This window comes from Lithobates pipiens, unplaced genomic scaffold (assembly GCF_037356315.1).
Source record: "Lithobates pipiens isolate NorthernLeopardFrog02 unplaced genomic scaffold, aLitPip1_a1.2 Scaffold_28, whole genome shotgun sequence".
Classification (NCBI taxonomy): Eukaryota; Metazoa; Chordata; class Amphibia; order Anura; family Ranidae; genus Lithobates; species Lithobates pipiens.
Genome location: NW_027507789.1, coordinates 181,603,818 through 181,626,800, shown reverse-complemented (window position 1 = coordinate 181,626,800; position 22,983 = coordinate 181,603,818). Strand labels below are relative to the sequence as shown.

At 42.3% G+C, this 22,983-nt stretch overlaps 1 protein-coding gene across 1 annotated transcript in view; it reads left to right on the top strand.

The window, feature by feature from the left end:
* ITGA3 (integrin subunit alpha 3) overlaps positions 1-22,983 on the top strand; it is a 132,785-nt gene that overhangs the window by 51,005 nt on the left and 58,797 nt on the right. Inside the window, 4 exon segments of the mRNA XM_077460062.1 lie at positions 2,161-2,240; positions 11,188-11,443; positions 15,429-15,527; positions 22,657-22,861. Coding sequence (XP_077316188.1) covers positions 2,161-2,240; positions 11,188-11,443; positions 15,429-15,527; positions 22,657-22,861 — 640 coding nt within the window.

The window sequence follows — 22,983 nt, the reverse complement described above, 5'->3', positions numbered from 1 at the left end:
AGTTGATACCTTGTACTATTTGCCTTCCTAAGATCTAGGCCTGTTTTGTCTCAAAATTGTCTCTAATTTAAAATGTATGTGTATTGTATCTATCTACATTATTGTATGTTGATTTTTGATGTTTTTTGTGTGTCCTTTTTTATATTTTGTATTCATAATAAAACATATTAATGTGATTTTCTACTTGTTATTTGTACTCTCTGGCACCGTTATAATCCCTTTTCTTCATCCCCCACCATACATTTTTGTTTGGGATGAGGTGCTGAATATTGTGAGGTTTTTTCAGCCACATCCCCTTCCCGTCCCCTTTAAGAAAACAATTCGTAGGAATTATGGATCCAGCTGTACATCGTCTTCATTTTTTTACAGAGCTGATTTCATTGTTTATCTCTCACACAAAAGCGATATATCAGTGTTCTTGATTGGCTTTTGTAGAACCTCTGAAAAGGCTTTTTCTGGAACTTTTTGCAATTAGTATTTTTTTGATAGAAAATTACTTAGAACCCCCAAAACATTCTATTTTTTTTTTTTTTAGTAGAGATTCTAGAGAATAAAATGGTGATCGTTGCAATATTTTATGTCACACTGTCTTTCAAACGCAATTTTTTTTGGAAAAAAATACACTTTAAAGAATTAAAAAAATAAAAATAAATTAAAGTTAGCTCAATTTTTTTATATAACGTGAAAGATGATGTTACGCTTTAAATTGCGAACGCTCGTGGAATAGCGACAACCTATGCTACATTAAAATCTACATAGGCAATGCTTTAAATATTTTTTTTACAGATTACCTGTTTAGAGTTACAGAGGAGGTCCAGTGCTAGAATTATTGCTCTCACTCTAATGATCACGGAGATACCTCACATGTATGATTTGAACACTATTTACATATGCGGGTTCGGCATATGCGTTCGCTCCTGTAGGAGAGCACGGAGGGATGGGGCGCTTTATTTATTTTTTTCTTATTTATTTTACTTTTTCATTTTTATTTTTACACTGTCCCTTTATTTATTTAAATTTTTTTATTACTTTTATTCCTATTGCAAGAAATGTAAACATCCCTTGTAATAGAAATGACAGGTCCTCTTTATTGGGGACCTGTCATGCTTATTTCTATTACAAGAGATGTTTATATTCCTTGTAATAGGAATAAAAGTAATAAAACGATTAAAATAAATAAATTAAATAAATAAAAAGACCCCAGATAACCTATTTACCTTTTAAAAGCAAAAGAAAAAAAAATTGTTGACACTTGTACTTAATTTATATTTTATTTATTTATCTCCAGGATATTTTTTTTTTTTAACTCTTTAAGCCCAAAAACCAGAAGTGATGTCGGAGGTCACTCAGGTCCTCCAAGGGCATAGAGTCGAGTGAGGGCCATCTTGCCCTCACTCAACTTCCTGCTTATTTATCCAATGGATCCGGACTGCTTCCAGGCTTACCGATGGCTTCGGTAAATCCGGAAATGAACGGAAAGTGGTGGGAGGGGGCACCTCTCCCCCCGCCTCTAAAAGTGATCCCATGGCAAATCCACTGTCGGGATCACTTTTATTGAACGAAAAAAATGATACCAGGGTTATGGCAGCTAGCTGCTGTCATAACCCGGGTATTAAATGTCAAAGTCGCGCTCTGCAAGTGGTTACCAAGCACATCCTTCTATAGTGTGTACTTGCCTCAATCCAAAGCACAAAGTGTGATTTCTTTCTTCTCTCTCATTCCTCTGCTATCTGCATAAGTTACTTCTGACAGTTTTTGCTGACACCAAGGGGTCCTGAGAAATAGCCCCACCCCACCCCACCTCTAGCACACAGCAGGTGATTGACAGCTTCAGCAGTGAATGTTTCCCTATCTGACTACGTAGAAGAGGCGTATCCATTCCCTCCACTCAGGTGTCAAATTACAATCAGCTCCCTGCTCTATGCTGCTCAGTGTGTGACATCAGATCCCCGCCCTCTGCCTGCTAGAGCTCAGAATTTCTTTGTAAATTCTGGACTTTAAATAGACTTTAAGAGGAGGTGAAGGTGCTGCCACTAAAATAAAGTGTGCCCCTCCTCCCCAAATCTGGGAAACTAGAAGTCCTCTCTTGCAGTGGGGCTGCTCTTTAGACTTTATTTAATTGTAATCTAAGGATTCTGTATGATGTTCTTGTGTCCACAGGTCTGCCCGGTCGTAACATCATTGAGAATATGTGGTTGGGAGTCACGGTCGAGTCACAGGGACCTGGGGGACGTGTCTTGGTAAGTGACATCTTCACATATGGAAACAAAGCATGCTGGGAAGGAAGGTGTTTGTGGGACGTGGGATGTAGGGGGTGGATCAGCTTTGAATTTGCATATAATATGCTTATACTCAGGGGCGGTGCTAGGTCTACAAAAGATTTGGGGCTAGAGCCCATAGTAGCATAGTAAAGAAAGTCATATGCTTGGGCGGGCATACACATGTGTATATATAGTAATATACGTGTGTGTGTGTATATATATATCCCCAGAGAGCCCCCCCCACTTACATCAGGGTCCCCAGAGAGCCCCCACACTTACATCAGGGTCTCCAGAGAGCCTCCCCTCCCCTTGGGAACCCCTGCAGAGACTCAGGGCTATGGGCCCCAGATTCGGGGCTATAGCCCCAAAAGCAACCCCCTAGCGACGCCACTGCTTATACTTATAATTCTGGATCTACTGATCATTTTGGTGTTAGTTTTCACATACTTAAAGTGATTGTAAACGATCACATTAACAAGAACCCATTCCGTTTAAAATAGAAATGAAAGGCAATACTTTGTGTATAGATATAAAAATAGATATAAAAATACATTCTAAATACTTTTTTTCTGGGTTCCCGTTACCTCAATTTCCTCTGTTAGATGCATAAGAGCTGGGGGGAGGAGAAGCAGCAGTAAACTGATCTTCCCAGTGAATGTCTGTGCAGTGGGGGGACGTCAGAGGAGTGTCAGGACAAGCCTGATTATTGGAGGAGAGCAGGCTGAGTTCCCCGCACAGCTAGAGAACTGAACACGGTGTGTTCTCCTGCTTAGTTTGGTCAGTTTTTTTTAATAGGAAAGCAAGGGGACTAGCAGGAACACCAGGGATTTCACACAAAGGAAGCAATACAAAGAGAACAGGATACTTTCTCATACAAGTACATGGTACAGTGCTTTTCAATGCACACTCCATTTGAACCGTCACAGTTGGTGTGGGTGTTAAATGTTTTTTTCTTGTCTGGTAAATATACTATTAGAAGTATTTATGTACATCTATTTAATACAATGCAGCCTGTTGATCCTGACAGAAATAATGTGAGCTGATGATATCCTGAGCTCTCAGCCTAGCATGGTTCCCAGCTCCTTGTCTGAACTACAGAACACCGTTCCCTTTGTTAATGAGAGGAGGAGGTGCTCTGTAGTCCCAACACACTATTTGTTTCAGAGTGACAACTCTCCATAGACACAGTACGGTGAGTGAACGTTGTCACCCTAGGACAGGAGGCGTGTTCCTGCCAGGATCACCTAGTAAAAATGTTATTAAAAAATGCTACATGCTCATGGGTGCATTTGCCCGTGCAGCATAAAAAGGTGTTGCATTTTTCTGGTGCCCTCAATGTCCTAGTCAACTGCACAAAACTAAAAATGTCGATATCTATCTTTACTATATATATATATATATATATATATCTATATATATATATATATATATATATATATATATATATATATAGATATACACAGTATATCTATATATACAGTGCCTTTAAAAAGTATTCATACCCCTTGAAATTTTCCACATTTTGTCATGTTACAACCAAAAATGTAAATGTATTTTATTGGGATTTTATGTGATGGACCAACACAAAGTGGCACCTAACTGTGAGGTGGAAGGAAAATGATAAATGGTTTCAACATTTTTTACAAATAAAGTGGTGTGCATTTGTATTCAGTCCCCTTTACTCTGATAACCCTAACTAAAATCTAGTGGAACCAATTGCCTTCAGAAGTCACCTAATTAGAAAATAGAGTCTGTAAATTCATCTCAGTATAAATACAACTGTTCTGTGAAGCCCTCAGAGGTTTGTTAGAGAACCTTAGTGAACAAACCGTATCATGAAGGCCAAGGAACACACCAGATAGGTCAGGGATAAAGTTGTGGAGAAGGTTAAACCAGGGTTAGGGTATAAAAAAATATCCCAAGCTTTGAACATCTCACGGAGCACTGTTCAACTCATCAAACCATCATCTGAAAATGGAAAGAGTATGGCACGACTGCAAACCTACCAAGACATGGCCGTCCACCTAAACTGACAGGCCAGGCAAGGAAAGCATTAATCAGAGAAGCAGCCAAGAGGCCCATGGTAACTCTGGAGGAGCTGCAGAGATCCACAGCTCAGGTGGGAGAATCTGTCCACAGGACAACTATTAGTTATGCATTCCACAAATCTGGCCTTTATGGAAGAGTGGCAAGAAGAAAGCATTGTGGAAAGAAATCCATAAGAAGTCCCGTTTGCAGTTTGTGAGAAGTCATGTGGGGGACACAGCAAACACGTGGAAGAAGGTGCTCTGATCAGAGGAGACCAAAATTGAACATTTTGGCCTAAAGGCAAAACGCTATGTGTGGTGGAAAACTAACACTGCGCACCACCCTGTGGTGGCGGCATCATGTTGTGGGGATGCTTTTCTTCAGCAAGGACAGGGAAGCTGGTCAGAGTTGATGGGAAGATGGGTGGAGCCAAATACAGGGTAATCTTAGAAGAAAACCTGTTATGCCACATACACATGGATGGATTTTCTGACTGAAAATGTTAGATGGGATCTTTTTGTCGTAAATTCTGACCGTGTGTAGGCTCCATAGGACGTTTTCCATTGGAATTTCCATTACACAAAATTTGAGATCTGCATCTCAAATTTTCCAACAACAAAATCCGTTGATGGAAATTCCAATTGTGTGTACACAATTCCGACGCACAAAGTTCCACGCATGCTCGGAATCAAGCAGAAGAGCCGCACTGGCTATTGAACTTCATTTTTCTCGGCTCGTCATATGTGTTGTGCATCACTGCGTTCTTGACATTTCCAATTTCCAACCAACTTCGTGTGACCATGTGTATGCAGGACAAGTTTGAGCCAACATCCACAAGAAAAAATCCATGGATTTTGTTGTTGGAATGTCAAATCAATGTCTGATCGTGTGTACGAGGCATAAGGCTGGATTCACACCTATGCATTATGAGGTGCTTTTTGCATTTTGCAGGTTTGCACTACAGTCGATTTAACATGGATTCCTATGGAACACGTTCTGTAGTGCAAAATGCAAAAAGCACTAAAACTGCATAGGTGTGAATCCAGCCTAAGAGTCTGCAAAATACTTGAGACTGGGGCAGAGGTTCACCTTCCAGCAGTACAACGACCCTAAACATACAGCCAGAGCTACAATGAAATGATTTAGATCAAAGTATATTCATGTGTTAAAATGGCCCAGTCAAAGTCCAGACCTAAATCCAATTGAGAATCTGTGGCAAGACTTGAAAATTGCTGTTCACAGACGCTCTCCATCCAATCTGACAGAGCTTGAGATATTTTGCAAAGAAGAATGGGCAAAAATGTCACTCTAGATGTGCAAAGCTGGTAGAGACATCCCCAAAAAGACTTGTAGCTGTAATTGCTGTGAAAGGAGGTTCTACAAAGTATTGACTCAGGGGGGCTGAATACAAATGTACCCCACACTTTTCACATATTTATTTGTAAAAAATATTGAAAACCATTTATTATTTTGCTTCCATTTCACATGTATGTACCACTGTGTGGAAAATGTCAAGGAGTATGAACACTTTTTCAAGGTACTGTGTGTGTATATGTACGTATATATATATATATATATATATATATATATATATATATATATATATATATATTATATATATGTATGTGTGTGTGTGTGTGTATATATATTATACACAAAATACACATTATATATATATATATATATATATATATATATACATATACATACACACACACACACACACACACACATATATATATATATATATATATATATATATATATATATATATATAAAATTTTTCCACATTCTTTAGGATTTTGTAATAGACATATCACATATCTGTCTCTGGTTATGTTTAGAAATCCTCCTTCAAGAACAACCTCACATCAGGTCTGCAGTTAAAAAAAAAGTCCACTAAAAGATTTTAATCTCTATAATACATAATTGTTATATTGCTGCTCAGCACAAGAAGAAAGACTTTTCTAAGAGACTCTTCTGTATCTTGCAGTAATTGTGTTGCTGGTGATTACAGAGAGTAGTATTGTCCTCTTAGATCTATGTGTCATTTTCCTCCACCGATGCCAAGTACGGTGAAGCTTCCTGTATCCTGAAGTGCTCCTGCTCTGCATTCACAGCTGCCCCTGCTGTCATCTTCCTCCTCTGTCTGCCGCATCAGGATATTGGAAACCGCCTGACATCTGCAATGCATCATAATTGTCATTGCCGGTTAATACTAAAAGGGTCCCTGATGAGATTAGCTGAGCTCAGTGTCAGAGTAAATGTGTGCGGGGAATTGGATGAGAGTGATGGGGCGCAGAGCATGCTGGGAGGTAACACTGGGCTCCGCTTACCATAAGGGCCCATTCAGGTCTCTGCTTGGGTGAAGAGGTGCGCGCATTCATTTGTGTGTTGACATGCATTTATTTTTTTTTCAATACGTTTTTGAATGTAGAATTTGGAGGGCTTATGCTCCATACACACACGGTCGGAAATTCTGACGGAAAAAGTCAGATCGGATTATGTTGTCAGAAAATCCAATCGTGTGTGGGCTCTATCGGACTTTTTCTGTCGTCATTTCCGATGGAAAAAGTTTGAGAGCTGGATCTAAAATTTTCCGACAACAAAATCCGATCTGACTTTTTCCGATCATGTGTAGAGAATTCCGACGCAAGTGCCACGCGCGCTCAGAAAATCTATGGAGACTAAAGCTATTGGCTACTGGCCTCTATGTAGTCCGCTTGGTACGTCACCTTGTTCCGAATGATCAGATTTTCTGACAACTTTGTGCGACCGTGTGTATGCAACACAAGTTTCAGCCAAAATTCGTCAGAAAAAACTCTGATGGATTTTGTGTGTCGGAATGTCCGACAGTGTGTATGGGGCATAACTGGTATTAACCAGGGTTTGGCAATATCAATGCACCAAAACGCACATTATATGCACTACCATTGAGTTCTATGGGCCTCCCAAAGTACTAAGGCCTGGTTCATACCTATGCATTTTTTAGTGCTCTTTGCATTTTGCAGATTTGTACTACAGAATGTGTCCCATGGGAAACCATGTTAAATGGACTGTAGTGCAAAAAAAGCACTAAAAATGCATAGGTGTGAACCAGGCCTTAAGCACAGAAAAAAGAAATATTTTTCAGAATGCACTGCACTGCAGCACTGAGATGGGAACAAGAGCCGTTTTTATTATGTAGAAGCTGGATACATTGGAGCGCATGCATTAAGGCTCAATTCACATCTATGTTTGTTGCTTTTGAGAGTTTCTGTAGTGCTTTTTGCAGTCATCAGCTGTCAATCTTCATCCATCCCTATTATTAGACATGTCTACCACTATGGATAACAAGAGGATAACCCCCAGACAGAAGAAGGTCTTATAAGGTCCATATAAAGTAAGCTTTGACATCGGCCAATCAGAATCCCCCTTTCAGGCTTCTATGTAGCGTAGGAGAATTGAAGGGAGCATCTCATTGGCAGCTCTGGGGTATCATTATCTGGTAGTTTGATCATGCTTCCCCGCCTAATGTAAAAAATAGGCAAAAAAAAATTGTGGAAAAAAAACAGTGTGGGTTCCCCCCCATCCATACCAGACACTTATCCGAACCATACCAGGCCGCATGCCCTCAACATAGGGGGATGTGTGCATTGGGGCAGACTCTGTGCCCCCCACCCCAAAGCACCTTGCCCCCATGTTGATGGGAACAAGGGCCTCTTCCCGACAACCCTTGCCCGGTGGTTGTCGGGGTCTGTGGGCGGGGGGGCTTATTGGAATCTGGCCTCCCCCTATGTGAATGAGTATGCGGTACATTGTACCTCTACCCATTCACCAAAAAAAAGTAGTGCAGTGTGAAAAAATATAGTAGACCGTTTTTGACAAGTCTTTTATTAAAAATATCTTGTTCTTCCCTGCTTCTTCCTCCGGTCTTCCTGCATCTTCTCCTGCATCTTCCTCCTCCAGGCTTCTCCTTCTCCCACTTCTTCTTCTGCTCTTCTTCTTTTTTATTTGTCCAGTGTTCTTCTTCCTCTGTTGCCGACGACCCTCCTCCGATGCTGCATTTTGTTTACCATTATCTTCGATAGCTAGAAAATTCTAACTTTTGGGTTGTCCCCAGAACAGGAATAGAGGGGAAATCTTTAAATGGGAACACCAGTTCTGGTGACAACTAGGCATTCCTTCCACTTAGAGGGGTTTCTTCTCCCTTCCTGTTGTAGCTGTGGGTCATTATCCCCAATTCCCCAAAACCTGGGGGGTTATAACCCTCCCTTTCTCCTTTGGAAACCTATCCAATTCAAACTTAACATGTGGCGAAAAAAGTTACTAACAAGATAATCCATATCAAACAATCAGCTATATCAACAGCATGTGAATTTGCAATCGTATTTAGGCTTTGCCTTGCCCTTCCCACCTTTCAAGCATACTAGTTGGCATTTTAATATTGTGGCCACCTCTCTGGACTATATAAAGTTTTAGTAGGTGTGAGAGGATGGAACCAAGCTCAGCTACAAAAAATAAATAAAAGGATCAGATTTACATATGACTTCATTTGTTTGGATAATTACTTAAGCTGGCAATACATTATACAATTCTCTTGTAAAATATTCTATTAGATTCATGAACACCACATAATATGAGGTCATACCAGGAGCGGACCCTCCATTAGGGGTGCCGCCCCCTATCAATGCGTCTGGTCCCTTCTACATTCTGGGATCTGGGCGCATGGATTCCAATGGGGGAGGGGTTTACGCGCATGATTAGAGTCAGAGGCCCTATTAGGCTTCAAAAAAGGATGAGCTAGGGGCGCAGGGCTGTGGGTGCATTTTAAATGCAATCAGGCAGGTCCTTGTGCTACTTAGCTGAAGGTAAATCTAAAAGAAGATGGAATAAGAAGATTGTATAATGTATGGCCAGTTTAAGAGTAACAGATATGCAGATTTATCCAGGTTTTAAAATAACCATATACCATAGCTGAGGACAAAAAATGTTGGTGCCATTTGCACCCAGTATAGGGTAACCAAGCTCTTAAAAAGACACAGAGCTTCATGATCAAACTACCAGATAATGATACCCCAGAGCTGCCAATGAGATGCTCCCTTCAATTCTCCTACGCTACATAGAAGCTTGAAAGGGGCATTCTGATTGGCCAATGTCAAAGCTTACTTTATATGGACCTTATAAGACCTTCTTCTGTCTGGGGGTCATCCTCTTGTTATCCATAGTGGTAGTCGACATGTCTAATAATAGGGATGGATGAAGATTAAAAAGCTTTGATCAGCAACAAGCAAAAATGTCTATAAAGAAGATTTTGTAGATATTGTTTTTGGGATAATTGGTATTTCTGTGTCCCGTCTTTTTGCACAGTCATGGAAATAGCTGGCGTGGGCAACACACTCTGCAATTAACAAAGTGTGAATTCAGGGATTTGTCTTGGCCTCTAATTTGTAAAATGGGCTTTTGATTAATGGAGGTACAGAGTGCTAAAAACATTGGCATGCAGGGCAGGAGTGAAGCATTCTGGGATACTGGAATGGAATAATACTAAATCAATTCACAATGTACTCTATGGCAAATAATACTGCAGTCTGTTGAACTCTGGGCAAACAACTAAATAAAAATTCAATTCTTATATACTGGAGCTGTTTTTCTTGTTAGAGGGTTTGTAGTTCTGTCCAGCTAGTCCTGAGATTTATACAGTGCAGCCAGGTAGGTGACATGACTTTTCACTACTACAGTTAAAGCAGAGCTCCAGCCAAAATCATTTAAAAAAAAAATGCAGCTTTTGCTACAATACTCACCTTCCAGCCAAAGCTATCACCGGCAATACTCCCTTTCTACCACTAGATGTCCTCAGTCTTAAAGTAACATTCAACCCTCTTCTTCTAAGCCAGGGATACGCAATTAGCAGACCTCGAGCTATTGCAAAACTACAAATCCCATCAAGCGTCTGCCTCTGGGTGTCATGCTTGTGGCTGCCAGTCTTACTATGCCTCATGGGACTTGTAGTTCTGCAACAGCTGGAGGTCCGCTAATTGCATATCCCTGCTCTAAGCCTAGGCTGCCATGGACCCGCCCACAGTCTGGACAGGACAGTGAAGAAAAATCAGCACAGTGATGAGGTTGTCTCTGTGTCACTCTGCTCTGTCCTCCTATCAGCATGTGAATTAATTGGCTGCTTGCGCTGATTCTTCCTCTCACATTCTGAGCCCTGCTGTAAAGGGTCTGTAGGAGGCTGATACCAGGTCAATTTCAATTACTTTACATTAATAAATGTTCCCATGCATTAATTAAAACTAAGTTGTACTAACCACTTCCCTCCAGGAGGGCGTACATGGGCGTCCTCCCGTTTCAGTGGTTATACCAGGTTAATGCTTGCACCCACACAGGCATCAACCCAGAATCGTTCTTTTCAGCTGACGATTCCCTGCACCATAAGGACAATCATAGCGGCGGTTCAGCTGCTTGATTGTTCTTATAAACGCTGCCCTTCCGATGCTTCTACCGGCTTGCCTGTGCAGTCGGCGAGCCGAAGAAGGAATCCACCGGCGCCGGAAGTTGACCATAGAGATTTCTGAGGAACAGATAGTCTCTGGTCATCTCTATGACTCTTGGCGGCACGGGTGCAACGTTATGATGTCACACTGGCCTGGCAGTTGTAAATACTTCCTTGTTCTCAGCTGAAAAGGATAATGATAGGGCATAGTTTGATAAGCTCTTCTAGTTTCTCACTCTGCTCTCTCCCCTGTCAGCATGTTCCTTGTAGGCACATTGGCATACAGCCTACCTAATTGGCTACTAGTGCTGCCCCTCTCTCTTCCATTCTGATTGGAAATGACAAGGGTTTATTTTTTTTTTAATAAATGTTATTGAAAGTCATTTTGAAATAATAATAAATTAATTTCTCTCTTACCAGGTGTGTGCCCATCGATATACATCAGTGCAGGTGATCCCGGGCACTAGTGAAGAGCATTACAGGATGATTGGCAAGTGCTATGTGCGGGGAAATGACTTGTTATACAACAATCAGGATGAATGGCAGACGTACCACAATGAGATGTGCAATGTGAACACCGATCTGGACAAAACAGGCATGTGCCAGATGGGCATGAGCGGAGGATTCATCAACGACATGCTATACTTTGGAGCACCCGGGGCTTATACCTGGCAAGGTAAGGATGTATGTGAAAACCTACCTGGAGTTGGTACAGGGAGTATTATGAAGCCCTATGTGGGTGAAACGCGTTAGAAGGGAGTTGCTTGGTGGGAACTTAAAAAAACTGGATCTTAAGGATGGGTCAGAGCAAAGCGGAATACTACAGAGAGTCACTGGCAGCGCCCAGCAATAGTTTCAGGGCCTTTGGATGTCTATACAAAGGGGGCTTTTACAAATCACATGTATATAATATGTTCAACTCCTCTATAATCTTATAGGAGGATTGTTGTTAAAATGAATGGTTTGGTGACAGGGTCTCTTTCAAGTGTATTTTAACCTTTTTGGACTACATTGCTTTGCCCCTCATAACATTGTTTTGAACTTTTATTGAATCCACATCAATTTCCTGGTGATCCCGCCAGTCTCTATGCCTTCCTAAAAGAAGCAGATCTGTGTTGGCATAGGAATTTCACATCTATTGAGCATCTATTTGGACCTACAGGACCCTATGCTGATTCACAGCATACCTTTGATTGCAAACTTAGCCTGCACTATTTTTTTTTATTTTTTTTTACAATATATTTATTTATATATTTTAGTTTATTTGAATTTATTATATTTATTTTTTATTCATTATATTTATTTGTTGTTATATTTATTTTAATATATTCTATTTTTTATTCATTATATTTATTTGTTGTTGTATTTATTTTAATATATTTTGTTTTATAACATGAATTATATTGTATTTATATATTATGTTGTATTTATTATTATTTTGTACTTATATATTATTTATTGTGTTTTAGTTTATTTTTTTATTTTTATTAATTATATTTATTTTGTTATAATTTTTTTATTTGATGTTCTTATGCTATTTTATTTTTTGTTATTTTTTTTTCTATTCATTTGTTTGTTTGTTTTGTTTTTGTTATTATATTTTGTTTCTTATTTGCTATTATTATGTTATTTTTTTAAGTTATTTTATTTTATTGTTATTTTTATGTTTTTTTTTTTTATTATTATTTTAAATAGTTTTTTGGTTGTTATTGTTTTAATTGGAAGGAATGATGATATAGATAGGTGACAATATTAAACAGGCACCTCCAGTCAACATCCTTGGAATTGAAATATGGACAGAGAAGTTTTGGTGGGATTTTTAAGGGTGCCAGCAGACAATGAACGCAAGCAAAGAAGTATATAAAATAACAGTCATTTTATTATTACAAACAACACATAGTTAAAAGGTTTGTTATGATTTAAATAAACATATACATTGGAAACATCTTGACTTTGCAGGAAGTTTTGTCTAGTCACTGAGAGGTGGCAATTATGCCCCATACACACGGTCGGAAATTCCGACGGAAAAAGTCAGATCGGATTATGTTGTCGGAAAATCCGATCGTCTGTGGGCTCTATCGGACTTTTTCTGTCGGAATTTCCGACAGAAAAAGTTTTAGAGATAGATCTATCCGATCTGACTTTTTCTGATCCTGTGTAGAGAATTCCGACGCACAAAGTGGCACTCATGCTCAGAAAAAATTTGGAGACGAAAGCTATTGGCTACTGGCTTCTACGTAGTCCCGTCCTACGTGTCGAACGTCACCTCGTTTGGAACGATCGGATTTTCCGACAACTTTGTGTGACCCTGTGTATGCAACACAAGTTTCGGCCAAAATCCATTGGAAAAAAATCAGACGGATTTTATGGTCGGAATGTCCAACCGTGTGTATGGGGCATTAGATGGTTATCCTTACATGTTTTGCTGCCAAAAAAAAAAAATCCCACCAAAATTTCTCTGTTCATATTATTTTTATTGTTTTTTGTTATTATTATTCTTGTTATATTTCGTTTAGCTCAGGGGTCGGCAACCTATGGCCGCACCCAGACCGCTGCCGCTAAATGTGCGGCCCGTCAGTGCACCTTATGAATTCGCGTGCACCCGGCCCGTGGACATTTTAACCCCTTCACGCTGAAAGTACGGAAATATGTGGCCTCAGCTTGAAGGGGTTGTACTGAGTTGAGCCCAGAGCGACCAGCTGGGATTTCCCCCAGCTGGCCGGAGACCCGAACGAAACCGTAATCGGCTACGATCAGGTCTCGGATCTAGTAACCCGGAAGCGATGTCATGACATCACTTCGGCTTTTCAGAAGACTTAAAGGCACCAAATTTTAAATAATGCCAGTATTCAAAACCAAACCTGGCGTTTTGAATGCTTTTAAGTGCAATGAAGGGATTTGGGATTTTATAGACCCCAGATCCCTTCATAAAGAGTACCTGTCACTGCCTATTACTGTCACAAGGGATGGTTACATTCCTTCTGACAGCAATAAAGGTGATCAGAATTTCAAAAGGACAGTGTAGAAAAAAATAAATAAAAAAAAAAGATTTTTTATTTAAAGCACCCCATCCCTCTGTGCGTGCTTACACAGTTGGGTCTGTGTAATATGCAGGGTGGCTGGGTAGGGGCGCTGTGTGATATGCAGGGGGGCTGTGTAATGTAAAGGGGTCCATAGGTATGGGGGCTGTGTATTGTAAAGTGGTCCAGAGGTGCAGAAGCTGTGTAATGTAAAAGGGTCCAGAGGTGTGGGGCTGTGTAATGTAAAAGGGTCCAGAGGTGTGGGGCTGTGTAATGTAACGGGGTCCAGAAGTGCAGGACCTGTGTAATGTAAAGGGGTCCAGAGGTGCCAGGGCTGTTTAATGTAAAGGGGTCCAGAAGTGCGGGAGCTGTGTAATGTAAAAGGGTCCAGAGGTGTGGGGCTGTGTAATGTAAGGGGGTCCAGAAGTGCAGGACCTGTGTAATGTAAAGGGGTCCAGAGGTGGCAGAGCTGTTTAATGTAATTGGGTCCAGAGGTGCGGGAGCTGTGTAATATAAAGGGGTCCAGAGGTGTGGGGGCTGTGTAATGTAAAGGGGTCCAGAGGTGCCAAGGCTGTCTAATGTAATTGGGTCCAGAGGTGCGGGAGCTGTGTAATGTAAAGAGGTACAGATGTGTGGGAGCTGTGTAATGTAAAAGGGTCCAGAGGTGTGGGGCTGTGTAATGTAAGGGGGTCCAGAAGTGCAGGACCTGTTTAATGTAAAGGGGTCCAGAGGTGGCAGAGCTGTTTAATGTAATTGGGTCCAGAGGTGCAGGAGCTGTGTAATGTAAAGGGGTCCAGAGGTGTGGGGGCTGTGTAATGTAAAGGGGTCCAGAGGTGCGGGAGCTGTGTAATGTAAAGAGGTACAGATGTGTGGGGGCTGTGTAATGTAAAGGGGTCTAGAGGGGTGGGGGCTGTGTAATGTACAGGCGTCCAGAGGTGCCGGAGCTGTGTAATTTAAAAGGGTCCAGAGGTGTGGGGCTGTGTAATGTAAAGGGGTCCAGATGTGCAGTACCTGTGTAATGTAAAGGGGTCCAGAGGTGCGGGAGCTTTGTAATGAAAAGGGGTCCAGAGGTGAGGGAGCTGTGTTATGTAAAGGGGTCCAGAGGTGCGGGACCTGTGTAATGTAAAGGGGTCCATAGGTGCGGGAGCTGTGTTATGTAAAGGGGTCCAGAGGTGCGGGATCTGTGTAATGTAAAGGGGTCCAGAGGTGCGAGGGCTGTGTAATGTTATCTTCATTTATTAGCAGGTGAATGCGGACCTCCATGCATTCACATAAATTGAATCCGGTCCTTAAGTGGAAAAAGGTTGCTGACCCCTGGTTTAGCGTATATTGTAAAGGGACTTTTTTAATATACAGAAGTATATTTGGCCTGGCTAATAGCAGACTTCACATGAGCTTTAGGTGCAGCAGAAAAATTAAAGGGAGGGATTCATGATAAATGAATCGCACCAATATGGAGGAAAGCGGTGGGATACACATATCATTTCATTGTTTCATTTCCCCAGATACAGAAAGATGACACCAAACTGTAACTGGCATGCAGTGCACTCATTTTATTATCTCCCTGTATAATAAATCTGTCTAATGTATTTAATTAGGACCTCTGAATACACTGATTGGTTTTCCTTGGCTGTGTTTTAGGTGCAGACTTCATTCTGCAGAGAGTGAAATCAGATTTCGGGATTGATGACACGGTGGATATCTCCTCGCCAAGGGGAGACTTGTACAACATCTACATGGGTACGTCATTATCTATGACGGGCATCTGCTCGCCCTTTCTACGCTCCATTCTCCTTCACCTCATTCGGTGCGAGTTATTTTGTTAAGTGCTTCATGTTTTTTGTGCCAGTCTTCCTGCCTGAAGTCGTTTGCTGCACCTACTCCGTTATATGGACGCTCATGCTTTATGGCTACAGAAATATCTCTTTGCGTAGTCCCATCACGACCAATCAGATTACTCCATTCGCTTTATTAAAAATGACAGCTGCAATTGTATTGGTTGCTATGAGGTATTTTGGACAGTTTTTTTTTTTTTTCATGCACTCTGCAGTGTAGTTGAGCCTCATGGGAAATGTAGTTCTAAAACATCTGGGGTGCCAAGTTTCGCCATCACTGCCCTAGAGTAATAGAAGGGACTGCCATCTTTTTCCATGCTCTCTTTTCTGTCGACTTGAATGAGCTTATCAACAACGACAGGTGAGAGAGAACACAATGTGCAGTTCTCAGGAAAAGCAAAGCTTGTCCTAATGGCTGCTTCATCATAGTGCTAGTAGTACTACAAGTACATGTAGTACTATGTCCCATGATTCTAAGTGCTTTCTCACCCTAGTTATAAGGTCTGACCTGTTCCAAATCTCTCCTGTTGTGGCCGATCTGACAACAGCTCTGAAGGAGACGGCTGATTCATAGCTGTAGCTTGTCTCGGCTGTGAACACATTCCACAGAAAAGCAATGGCAAGAGGAATGCAGTGACTGACACATGCCTCCTCCTTCTGCATTCTTCATGCCATTGCTTGTCTGTGGAAATTCACACCTGAGACAGGCTACAGCTATGAATCTCCTTCAGGGCTGTTGTCAGATTTGCCACAACAGAAAATTATTCGGAATCGGTCAGACATCAGCAGTGAGAACCATGGATCAACTACAACTTCATGTACTTTTCCCCATAGGGAACAGAACTGTTGTATTAAAATAATGATGATAGATCTTCTTGTGAGCCCTGGCAAGAGGAGCAATGGCATTGGCAATGGCAATGGCAAGAGGAATGCAGTGGCTGACACATCCCTCCTCCTTCTGCATTCCTCTTGCCATTGCTTGTCTGTGGAAATTCACACCTGAGACAGGCTACAGTTATGAATCAGCCGTCACCTTCAGGGCTGTTGTCAGATTTGCCACAACAGAAGGGATTTGGTCAGACATAAGCATTGAGAACCATGGGACAACTACTACATGTACTTTGTCCCATAGGGAACAAAACTATTGTATTCAAATAATAATGATAGTTCTTCTTGTGAGCCCTGGAAAGAGGAGCAATGGCAATGACAATGGCAAGAGGAAAGCAGTGGCTGACAAATCCCTCCTCCTTCTGCATTCTTCTTGCCATTGCTTGTCTGTGGAAATTCACAGCTGAGACAGGCTACAGCTATGAATCAGCCATCTCCTTCCGGGCTGTTGTCAGATTTGCTACAACGGAAAGGATTTGGTCAGACATCAGCATTGAGAACCATGGGACAACTACAACTACATGTACTTTTCCCCATAGGGAACAGAACAGTTGTATTAAAATAATAATGATAGATCTTCTTGTGAGCCCAATTGAACTAGTTTAAATTAGCAAAATATGTTCCAGCTGCATCAAATCAAACAAAAGAAAGCCTGTTCCTTGCTAGCCTGTTGCAGAGTTGGATCCTTGCTCTCAGTGTGTGGAAGCAGTGGTCTCTCTGCAGAGGGTAAACACCCCCCACCACCCCTGCTGAGCCATGCCTATAGTTCTGCAATGAGCAAAGCTCATGCTTCATGCTGATTGGAGAGATCTGGTGCTGACTCAGCGAGGAGGCTTGTTGGACCCTTGCAGAGAGACTGCTGCTTCCACACAGAAGAGTCTTTCTCTGTAGCATACTGGTAAGGCTGTGGCTGCTTGCTAAAGAAAATAAACTGTGAGGGCCCGTTTACACTACTTGGTTACCGCAACATGCCATAATCCACATAACATGGGTTGCGGTGCCATTCAATCTGGATGTCACTGCAATGCAATGCAAAGCAGTGCTGCAATGCATGGTAATGCATTGCATGCATCCAGCTAATTTCCTTTTGTCACCTTTATTACAGTGTAAGTCCTCAGACACGTTCACCTAGCTGTGTGTCATCCATCTCACACCCGGCGTCCTCCTATGAAGTCATCTCACTTGCACTTGCGGTTACAGTCGCTATCATTTCTTAGGAAGGATCAGGCTAAGCTGTGTGGAATGTCAGATCCTCAGTCGGGACTTGCTGTGTGCCGAGCTTCTTCACACTGAGTCAGTGTGTACAGAACGGTTTGCCTTGTGCGTGCCGTTCCCTCTCTCCTTCTAGGTGTGTTTTTTTCTTCAAGGGCCAGAAAACACAGACTCACCCTTTAAACATGCTTAAAGTGGAAGCATGGTGATCGCGCTGTCACTGACAGCTCCCAGTCCCCCTTAAAGCGGAGGTCCACCCTAAAATGGACCTTCCGCTCATCGGATTCCCCCCCCCCCCTCCGGCGCCACAATTGGCACCTTTCAGGGAGGGGGGGGGGTGCAGTTACCTGGATAATCCAGGTAACTGCACCCACTTCCGGGCTAGCTCTCTGCGGAAAGGGGCGTACATTACGCCCCTTTCCGCAAGTGCCCGCCCCCTTCCGCAAGTGCCCCGCTGCCTGCTGGGAAACACACAGATCCCAGAGGCAGCGGGGACCGTCCTCATTGCGCAGCGCGGCTCGCGCATGCGCAGTAGGGAACTGGGAAATGAAGCCGAAAGGCTCCATTTCCTGATTCCCATACCCAAGATGGCGGCGGCAGCACTCGAGTGTCGATATAGAGATCGGCTTCGGGTGCCGACATCGCGGGCGCGCTGGACAGGTAAGTGTCACTATTTTAAAAGTCAGCAGCTGCAGTATTTGTAGCTGCTGACTTTAAAAAAAAAAAAAAAACGCGGAGTCCCGGCGGACTCCCGCTTTAACGATCTGAAACTGATGGGACTGGCTCCCAATCATGCGATCACTGTCATAGCCAATGGTAGTTATCACATGACCAGAAAGCTCAGGTGACGCTGCTGACGTTACAAACTTTTAACCACTTGCCAAACAGGCTTTTTCTGGCACTTCTTGTTTACAAGTTTAAATGAGTAATTTTTGCTAGAAAATGATGTAGAACATTTTTTTTGGCAGAGACCCTAGGGAATAAAATGGTGATCATTGCAAATTTTTATGTCACATGGTGTTTGCGCGGGGGTTTTGCAAACAAAATAAAAAATAAAAAAATTATAATTTTAATGAAATAAATAAAAAAAAACACAATATTTACCCCAATTTTTTTGTAAAATGTGAAAGATGATGTTATGCCGAGTAAATAGATACCTAACATGTCACACTTTAAAATGACACACGCTTGTGGAATAGCGACAAACTACGATATTTAAAAATCTCCATAGGCGATGCTTTAACAATTTTTACAGGTTACCTCTTTAGAGTTACAGAGGAGATCTACTGCTAAAATTATTGCTCTCGCTCTAACGTTCGCGGCGATACCTCACATGTGTGATGCGAACACCATTTACATATACGTGTGTGACTTATGTGTGTGTTCACTTTTGCGCGCAAGCTTTTTTTATTTTTTATTTTTATTTTTTTATTTTTACACTGTCCCTTTATTTTTTTTAGATCACTTTTATTACTATTACAAGGAACGTAAACATCCATTGTAATAGAAATAAGGATGGCAGGTCCTCTTTGTGGAGAGATCTGGGGTCAAAAGGACCCCAACTCTCTCCTTTACTTTTAAAAGCAAAAAATCCACCAAATAATATGATCTTTTGCTTTAAAAATAAACAAAAAAAAACCCCTAGGCCAGAAGTGATGTCATGACGTTGCTCCATTCCTCCATGGCCTCAGATGTAATCAGAGATGATCTGATCTCTGGTCACCTCTCTGGCCAGACGGCCCCATCATCGGACTGTTTCTTGGGCGCATCTGTAGAAATGGTAAGCCCAAAAAACACCGGCTTAGGGGGGGATGGGAATGTCCCCTCTCACTGCTTCTGAAGCGACCATCTCAGACTGCTTTCATGAGAAAGCTAGCCACAGGCTGAAAAAAATTGAATAAATACTGGGGTTATGGCTAATACATGGTGGGTGATGGGGGAGGGGGCTGCCACAGCTGCAGGAGATGTGTGAGGGCCCCATGAAATGGCCTGGCAGGCCGGATTCGGCCCACAGGCCTTGTGTTTGACATGTGTATTAGAGGATTATTGCTACATCCCAAAGGCATTTGGACCAGAGCACTGGTTCCCAACTTCCCAGGTAATGTGCTGTCCCTGCCCTAGAACCAGGAGCTAACGCGTTTCGTCCAATGAGTTATACAGACATACGACTAAGCCCAAATTGGGCAAAATGTGTTGGAGGACCTAGAGAACTGTCACTGCCATGCTTATGATAAACATGAATGCTTGTGATCTATCCGGTGTGCGGCAACTCTTCTTTCTACTAGCGAGCTTAGCTGATTACAATAGACTCTGCGGCCTCTAATGACCTGATACACACCTTATGCTCCTGCAACTCACAGGCATGTGTCATCTGGGCTTTTGTTTTTTAATTCCTGACATTATACTATACTATATTATACTATACTACAGTATACTATACTATTATACGGTGATTCGGTCATGGTGACCCGTGCTCAGCTGTTTCATGGAAAATGTGAATTTCAAGGATCAGTCCACTTTAAACATCCCCGTTATATGGGAGATTACAGGACTACTTTGGAGAGCAAATGGAGCATAGAAACCACAAAAAGCAGTTACTAATCGCAGAATAAACTCAGGAGTACATGGAGGTGAAGCCAGCCAGACAGGAAGATCAGACAGACAAATGGGGTTACAATGGAGAGTGACAATAGCAGACATTGTGTACGGGCGGTGTGTGGTCACATGACCAAGGAACGGAAACTGCAGCTTATCTATCCATTGCACGACTGTCCCATGTGCTGACTATTGAGGCTTTTATTAGAAGCTGGTGACTTCTTGATATCAGGGGAAAACAAGGTTCAATCATAACTAGGGCATTGCCGTGTTTTAAAGGGATATGCTGCGTACAGACGATTGGAATTTCCGACAACAAAAACAGTGGATTTTTTTCTGATGAATGTTGGGCTCAAACTTGTCTTGCATACACACGGTCGCACAAATGTTGTCGGAAATTACGATCGCCATGAACGCGGTGATGTACAACACGTACAACGAGCCGAGAAAAATTAAGTTCAATAGACAGTGCAGCTCTTCTGCTTGAGTCCGAGCATGCGTGGAATTTTGTGCATCGGAATTGTGTACACACACTCGGAATTTCCGACAACAAATTTTAGATCCAGCTCTCAAATATTTGTTGTCGGAAATTCCAACAGCAAATGACCAATGGAGCCTACACACGGTCAGAATTTCCAACAACAAGCTCACATCGAACATTTGTTGTCGGAAATTCCAAACATGTGTACGTGGCATAACTCTGGGAAAAGTAGAAAAAAAACACGTTCAGTACATCTCTGCAATACAGGCACATTTCTCCATGTTTTATCCCTTTAGTGGCTACAAGTCCAGAAAAATACACACCAGAAATTCAGTGAGCTCCACGCTTCAGCTGACAACGCGGCATTTGCTGCACTACAGCTCTGGACTTCAAAGCATACACCCTTATGTCATTAGATGAGTAAAAGGGGAAGGGGTTCTGTAGTCCAGAAGGGTGAGAAATAGGCAACACGGCTTTGGATTTCAGAGGCAGCTTTGTCGTCTCACTACAATAAGTTAGGAGCTCCCTGGATTTCTGGCAGGTCAGGTTTTTACGGCACCTAAAGAGGAGTTCCAAAAAATTAAAAATCAATAGCTACAAATACTGTAGCTGCTGACTTTTAATATAAGGACTCTTACCTGTCCTGGAATCCAGCGATGTCCGCACCCGAACCGATTCTTCAGTCAGCTTCTGTGCAGGTGCTGGCATAGCAAGTAAGGGAAACGGGAAGTGAAGCCTTGTAGGTTTCCTACTGCGCATGCGCGAGCTGCTCTGCGCCTTGTGAATGGTCCTGCAGTCTTCTGGGATCTGTGATGTGTCCCAGAACACTGTGGGGAAAGGAGGGGGGACCAATCTTCCGGGTCAGATTGCCAAGGCAGTACTAGAGTACAAAGAAGCAGAGCTTCCCCTTTTGGGTGGAGCTAAAGAGATGGTACTTTGCCCAGACATACACACCTATGCCCCTGTTCACACTAAATCTGAATTTGAAAACGTGAAGTCAAACAATTTCAAGGCCGCAGGTCAGTGCGACTTCAGGGCTGACATATGTGCAACTTCATGCACAGATATCTATGCAAGCCGCACCTGAAATTGCAAAAAAATAGTGCAGGAGGATTTTTTTTTAATCGGTGCGGCACTGCAAAGTCGGCGTTGCATCGATTTGAACAGTTCCATTGCCGACAATAGGGTGTGATTTGGACCTGTCGGTGTGAATGGGGGCTAATGCTGCATTCACACCTGAGCATTTCGTGAACACGCACAAAAGTGCACGGTTTTGCGCATGTTCATTAAAAACACATGTTGTGCTTGCTATGCCATTTGTTCTTAACAGCACCCCAAATGTAGAAATCAGATGTATGTTTTCGAGGCCAACAAACGCGTCACAACGCTCAGTTACAAACGTGCGAAGCTCAACGTTACATAACATACATGAGCTACTTTGATGCATTTGTTATGCAATTGGCAGCTTACTGAAATGAATGGGCTGTGGAACATGAAAAACGCACATTCGCAAAATGCAAGCCTTAGGGGGAAGACAGCCCAAGTCCCCAAAGCAATATTTAAAGCTGTACCCCAGGCACAACAGGCCGCTGTAGAAACCTACAAGAGGGGCGGAGACAAGACCAGTCACCCTGCACAAGGAGAAAGAGCAGGCAGTCACTGGTCTTTACTACAGGGAGGTAAAGTCTCACACTGGATTACTGCACAGATCTGTAAGAAATACACAAAGTACACCAAGATTTAAAGGAGAATACACATGGCAAATGTATTTAGACAATATTTGCTTATCCCGGAGTTCTGCTTTAAGATTAAAAATTCCTCATGCCCTCTTTAATTGTTCTTTGGATTCCTCCTACAGGATACACAGTTAAGCTTGGTACTGGAGTCCTGTCTCAGGATCAGGGCACGGTGCTCTCTGGGGCCCCTCGCTGGCAACATAGAGGCGCCGTCTACATTTCTGAAGTCGAGGCGCCAACGCTGAAATTCAAACAGACCTTGAATGGGGATCAGGTGGGCTCCTACTTCGGCAGTGTCATTGCCCTGGCTGACTTCAACAATGATGGGTAAGTACTGAAAGTGTACGGTTTCTGTATGTACATAATTAGGGACCAGGTCAAGAGGGGGCAGAAGAGGAAGCTGCCCTGGGCACAGGCTTAGCAAGGAGGGAGAGAATGAATACAGGGCG